Raw genomic sequence first — 7,227 nt, forward strand, 5'->3', positions numbered from 1 at the left:
AGCACAGTTTTTCAGGGATAACATTTTGCATTTGAGCGTGTGTTATTTCTGACCCCCGGTCTCTACAAAATCAATTCGGCCTTAACGCTAAGTGTTGGCTCAGTGTGTTACAGTGTCAGATGGTTCAAAAGCCCGAGCAGAGGCACGTAAGGACAGATCATATTTAGTTTACTCCACCCCACCACCACACACACTTAGTTCCAAATGTTTCCCACTGGGGGAATTGGGGAGAAGGTTATTGGAGCAGGATTAAACAGAGTGTGAGTTTCGTTGTGAGTATAACTCTCCACCCGTTTGAATGGTGGTGGTGGTGGTGGTAGTGTTGGCGGTAGGGAGGGTTTCCAGTTGGTGGGGAGATATTTCAGTACTACCCCCCCCCCCCCCCCCCCTCTTTCTCCTCTTGGCCACACCTCTCAACTCAACAGCAGTCACCTTCAATCACCAGTCCAAAATAGCTGGTGGTGGTGGGTGGGGGGTGTTGGGGGCAGAGCTCCTCACAGCACTGCGTGCTCTCGCCCGGGGCACCCTCACCGTGTCACTGGACCCTCACGCAGACTGACGGCTGAAGAAGGGCCGCACAGGCACTGGGAGGAAAGGGAAATCAAAGGACAGACAGCCAAGCCGCTGCACAAGGCGCTCAAGTAGCACAGGAGAGGGGGGAAGAGAGTCACAAGGGCAGAGTTGATGAGCAGAGGCTGGGGGGAGGTTTGCTGATTAGTTTCAAATCAGTCTCTCACACACAGCGACACACACACAAGTTTACACACACGAAGAGCAAACAGGAGCGTCATTCAGGACATGGCCATGAAGTTGAGCGTGGCGTTGTTCTTCGCCGGCCTTTTCGGTGCCCTGGCGAGCGTCTTCATCCTGCTGTCCTTTGGCACAGATTACTGGCTCATAGCCTACGAGACATGCCCAGCTCCAGAAGGCACAGCGGACGTGGTGGAGGTGAGTCGGGCTTCACTCACTTTATCCAACATGCTTGTGGGGTTTCATCTGAGGTGCCTTGCCTCAGACACTTAGATGTTTGGTCAGAGGGGGTTAAAGTGGAGCAATGAAGGATCTTTGGTTTGGTGTGCAACTGCAGTAAGACTTTAGCTGTCAGAAGCGAGATACTTTAAATCAAGCTGTCTGCTAGACTTGAAGTTGCACAAGAGTCTGAAAGGTGCTTAGTTACAGTGATATCAGGCACTGACTTTGGCAGCGGCTCTGCATCATGCCATGATTAAGACGCTTTGGATACCTGGGCCGTCACTTTTTACAGTCCCCAGTGCAACAGCAGGGTAGAATATCATCTACTGGGAGAAGATTTGTTTCTCGATGGTATGCAATGAAACTGGAATCACAAGGCAGGCCTGAGCATTGAAACTATCTTGTGAATGTACCAAGGGAAATTTGGAAAAGAGACAGAGACAAGGGTATGTGGTGCAATGTGGAACGAAAGACATTTAGATCAAAAACAACAATGCAACAAACAAAGCTGTATGTGAACAGATGGAGGGAAATCAAGGTTCTTTTTTTTAATCGGCAGACACTGAACAAAAATAGAAAGGGCATCAAATATTTTCAGTGCAAGGACTCAAAGAGGTTGAAACTCTGAACAGCTGTGCTCCATGACCAGGTTACACTCTACTGTCCTGAGAAAGAGCGCTGAAAGTCAGTGGTTATTTCTTGATGCTGAATCAGCAGGGCGACATGACCTCCTGGACACTAGGGTCTCCGTCATGTGGGGTCAGAGTTCAGCTGTAGTGATGATGGGAGAGCTCTGCAGGGGTGGTCTCTTTTTCATCACGTTGTTATTTTCTTAGATTTCTTAGAGAGTGAGTTGAGCCACGGTTATAGTACTGAATCTGTGTGTATGGAGTATGTCTTTTTGTCCAACAAAAAAAAGTCTCTTGCTTTGAAAAAGTCTCTTGCTTTTCATGCCTTCATGTTAGCTCTTGCTATGTACAGCACAACAACTGCCTCAGTTTGACTTGTAGCTGTCGAGGTGTCATGGAGGTTGTATAATTAGCATCCCACAGGACTCAGCACTGACACATTAACACGTCTCCCACGTTCACTTCCCCTCTCTGACCCTTGAACAGCGGGGGGACATGGTGGTGAACCAGGACGCTGAGGACCCCACCGTCTTCCACCACGAGGGCTTCTTCTGGCTCTGCTCCTTCACCGGGAGGCTGGAGGCTTCGGATGGAGAAAACCTGCTGAAGTTCTGGTTCAGTGAGTGAAATTCTTCCCTCACCCTCACAAGAGAGTCAAATGAGTAATAACTTATGATTGTGAACTGGACATGTTATTTTTAGAGTTATTTCACCATCAGCAATTGTTGTGTGGAACATATGTTGAGTGACTCAACTTGAGTCAGAGGAGAAGTGTTTTGATTGCAAGATGAATTGTTGTGGAATATTGTACAACTATCATCAATCCTGCATGCCTGTGCCAAATAGTTGCATTGTCACATGGCAATGGCATGAATCAGAGTGTCTGTAGGAGCCGGGGGGATGTCTTCGGTCTGACAGGGAAGTCATGTGATGAGGTGCTAGGCCTCTTGGTCAGTCTCTGTCATCTGCTCACTTGGTGAATCGCTCTGGCATCCCTCCTGACCAGCACGATGAGCAGACCACTCAGGAGGAGAATGGGAGAGTTGGTCATGTGAGGTGATAAGATAAAAGGGTGATGTTTATTTTCTGTCAGCTCCCCTGTAAACATTTTACAGAAATATTTTTTTATATACAGTGTGGAGCACAAGTATTTGATACCATGCTAAAACAGGAATATAAAATCATCATTTGACAAATGATCTTAATGCCTTTATTCAAAAAATGAGTAAAAATCAAACTGCCAAGGACACCAATTTTCTTTGTGATTGAAGAATGTATCGTAAATAGGAAGAACATTTATTTATTTACGATACATTCTTCAATCACAAAGCAAATTGGTGTACTTAGCGGTTTTATTTTTACTCATTTTTTTAATTAAGACATTAAGATCAATTGTCAAATGATGATTTTATATTCCTCTTTTTAGGCAACTTTAGCATGGTAACAAATACTTGTGCTCCTCACTGTATATAGTTTTAGAAATATAAAGCAAAGTTCATGACATTAGTGGTATTTACATTTCTCCCTTTTACGTAAATGTGTGGTAACTTTTGCTCTTCTCTTCTCAGCCAATCAGCCTCACAGTAAGGAGTGCAGGCATGCTTACCTGTTCCCCTACCCAGTCTCTGACATCTCACATAATGCCACCACCTACGACTCTGCCATCAGTAAGTACAAGATACACTGACTGTTAACGGTCACTGAAGGGTCATTTCACTATGTCTTTTCACAGACTATAAATATAAATGTCCAGGACTGGAATGGCCTTTGAAGAATTTCTAAACAAATTCTAGTTCCAGCTAAAAGGTCAACTTTTTGACACCTTGCACAGATAACTTCTAAAGACAAGAAGTATAGAAATGTTAAACATTTCGCATCAAAGCCTTTCTATGATTACCAACCCTAACTGTGATATCAGACCATGAAGTAGTCATAGCTGTCTGTCTTTGTAACTGTCACTCTTTTGCTTGAGAGTCTCTGATTGGTCCTGTCACTGTGTAGTCTACAGGGGTTTCTGGAGCGTCTTCATGCTGGTGGGAGTGGCCGCGGCTGTTTTGGCTGGATTCTTCATTATTTGTGCCGCCCCATTCTCCAGCCATTGCCTTTACAAGGCGGGAGGTGGACTCTATTTGATATCAGGTAAATATGGACATATTTGTTATGCTGTTCCATGTGCCAACATTCACTTTCAGTTGTGTCTGTGTAATGTGCTTCAATTTCATTGTAGTCTTAAAAGTCATGAACTGCATTTATATGTGAAACAAAACCCATGTCATAACATTGCAATATTATATCTGTTGTGAGGATTCCAGTTTAACAAAGTTTGACATTAAGGGTGCGACATTAACAAATATCAAGTGAAATAATTTAGAATAAAACAATAATGACTAGCGGTTCATTTTCATGTGTCCCTGACAACAATCTAGAAATAAATGAAAGTGCAAACACAGTTGCTAGCTAGTGGTCAGCACTGCAGTAACAAAACTGCTGGATGCTCTCAGAGGATCCTAAAATTAGAGCCCAGTATATCATCTGTTGACACTGGACACTCTATGAATAACCCAGACACGCACACCACCAGCTTTGTCTCTGTCTGGGTGTTCTTGGTCTTAATGCCATTGTCTCTAAACCGGCACTGCATGCGTCACATTTGTCCAGATGTGTGCATTTAGAATAGTTAGAGTTATAGTTTAGATGGGTTCAAATCAGCCAGATTGGGCTGGCAACGGGCACTCTTTTTCCATCACAAGAAACACAGATCTACACATATACTCAACATCCCGACACCTATTCCTGCTCAGAAAGGCCACAGACAAACTTGGCCATACAGTATTCTCTTTCTGTCACTTTCAATGACTGCAGAAAACAATTGAAAGTAGCTTCTGCACAGATTCTGGCTCCAGTTTAGCCAGTATGCCCATTTTGCCAATATGACAGACCCATTTTGACCTAATTTCTTCAGAACGTAAGTGCGTGATGGTGCACAACACAATCCATATGGTCACTCTCCTGATGCTGCTCTTTGCCACCCACCCCCCCCCCCCCCCCACAGCTCTCTTCCTGCTGGCCGTCACTATCATGTTTGTGATTTGGAAAGAAGTCCTCGACGTGGTGCCACTCTACATGGACTACCGGACAGCCGAGTGTCCGGACTTTGACATGTCCATGCAGTACGGGATCTCCTTCATGTTTGCGCCCGTGGGGGTGTTCTTCTGTCTACTGGCGGGCCTGCTCTTCCTGCTCATCGGGCGCTCGGTACAGATGCAGTACCGATAAATGCATGCCTCGCCGCGGTGTGTGTGTGGACACATGACATATGACTTGGGCTTCACCGATCCTGTTCACGTTGGGTGACTTGGCCGTTTACGACCTCCAACGACCTGATTTGACTCCAGTGGTGCTGATATATTTGCCAGAGCCTTTTCTTTTGCCCCTCGACGATTTTAGCTGCCTTTGCACCTATGGTTGGGTTTGTGAAGCCACAGGTCACTCCTGTACTTGACCCACCCTCAATGGCAACCTGATAAGCTGAGACCAGGGCCGGGGATGATTTCACAAGCACTGTTATTGCCATGGGGATAACTAGCATAAGTACGAGTGTGAGACTTGTGCCTATTTTAAGTCTACGGTTGGTTTTAATGGGCTAGCATGGTTTGGGATCACATGATATGTCTTAGGGCTGAATGCTGACAAGTCGTCCCACAAACGTGTCTGCCATGACACAACTGATGACTGAAGGCAGTCTATTTCTGACTATCAGACCATTATAGAGCTTTGTAATTGTTATCACGCTGTATCATTGCATTTTGTGCATATATTAATTGCATATAGAAGTAGATAAGCACCCACAATCATATATAAGTATCAGATATAAGTATATCACTGTTAACATTCATGTTTCTCAAAGACATTTTCAATACACAAAACATTTTGTATGTATAGATGTATGTATTTTAAGATATTTATGACTTTATTAAGACATTACACACTTAAATAGTTTTTGATGTCATTCAGTGTACAGTAAATGTCTCTGCATGTTTTACATCTCTGGCTTAGTGATGACAAAAAAACATTTCCTTTTGAAATAAACATTGTATATCACTATTTAAATATATCTCAACATATTAAACTGATATTTAGACAATTAAAACATATACATGCTTGTTTACTGTCTTGTTCTGCACACACCTTTAAACTGGCCATGAAGTAACTACCGTAGAAATGTAGCAATGCTAATTTTAGCCCCTTCACCACAGAACCCAAGCTGGACAGCTGAGGGACAAGACACTGGCAGGTGCTCCTAGTAAACCAGAGTGGAAACGCCATGTGTTGGCAACACACACACACACACACACACACACACACACACACACACACACACACACACACACACACACACACAGAGAGAGAGAGAGACACACACACACACACACACACACACACACACACACACACACACACACACACACACACACAGAGAGAGAGACACACACACACACACACACACACACACACACACACACACACATACACACACACACACACACACACACACACACACACACACACACACACACACACACACACACGATTACACACACATAAAGGCCTATTCGGACGGGATTAGTTTCATGGGGTGACATCAGGTAAAGTAATAATTACCAGGTAATGTAGTCCCGTCCGGACGCGCCATCTCAGTAAACATAACGGAGTATGTCCGTGACATTTACAGACACTTTTACCTTCCGTAAAACGGTCCGGAGAAATTACCTTAGGTAAAATTAATCCCGTGCGAACGCGACCCTCTGTAAAGATGTCTGTAATATTTCGTCACATCCTGATTTGAAAACAATTCCACCATAGTCTGAATGAAAACATAACATGCTGTGCAGCTCCTAATAGGACGTTAGCTAGTTTGCCTATTAGCTTGATATTGTTAGCCATTTCAAACTACTTATGGCATAACATAAAGCTAACGTTTGCTAGTTTAACCAACTTGTGTAGTCTTTCAAATCTGAAAATGCCGCACGTACCTGACGCAAAGTATCACGTGCACGGCGACGAAGATGTGACGGCAGAACGTAAACGTAGTTACTCCTCCCATGTCAGGTAAAATAACAGAGATGTTTAGTCCCGTCCGAATTGGACATTTATATTACAGAGGTCATATGATAAACCTGCATTACTCTACGTCCCCCCATAAAAATAATCCCGTCCGAATAGGCCTTAAGCACATCTTTCACTTTCTTTCTTTGAGTCAGATTGTTACCTCCGCCAAGGAGGTTGTGTTTTCATCAGGGTTTGTTTGTTTGTCTGTCTGTTTGTCTGTCTGTCTGTCTGTCTGTCTGTTTTTCTGTTTGTCTGTCTGTCTGTCTGTTTGTTAGCAAAATAACTAAAAAAGTAATGGATGAATTTCGATTAAATTTCCAGGGTAGGTCTGAAATGACCCAAGGAAGAAACGATTTGCCGTCTGGATTCAGGACGCGTTTATGTTTTTCACTTGGCGGTGTAATGACATGGTATGGCCACGTGGTGGCGATCTGAATAGTTTAGAATAGATTGAAATGGATGACAACAAAGGAAGAAGTCATAATGAAAGTTATCTAGGCTGCTTGCATCCTGATCG

General features: G+C 43.9%; 1 protein-coding gene across 1 annotated transcript; it reads left to right on the forward strand.

Annotated features, from left to right (window-relative positions):
- The first annotated feature begins 483 nt into the window (after positions 1–483).
- On the forward strand, positions 484–5,745 carry tmem182a (transmembrane protein 182a). Its single transcript, XM_062533416.1, has 5 exons — positions 484–948; positions 2,088–2,220; positions 3,170–3,268; positions 3,603–3,740; positions 4,654–5,745. Exons 1-5 carry the CDS (start codon positions 799–801, stop codon positions 4,875–4,877), a joined length of 744 nt encoding a protein of 247 aa, XP_062389400.1. The 5' UTR covers positions 484–798; the 3' UTR covers positions 4,878–5,745.
- Positions 5,746–7,227: the final 1,482 nt, after the last annotated feature.

This window comes from Sardina pilchardus, chromosome 4 (genome assembly GCF_963854185.1).
Source record: "Sardina pilchardus chromosome 4, fSarPil1.1, whole genome shotgun sequence".
NCBI classification, from domain to species: domain Eukaryota; kingdom Metazoa; phylum Chordata; class Actinopteri; order Clupeiformes; family Clupeidae; genus Sardina; species Sardina pilchardus.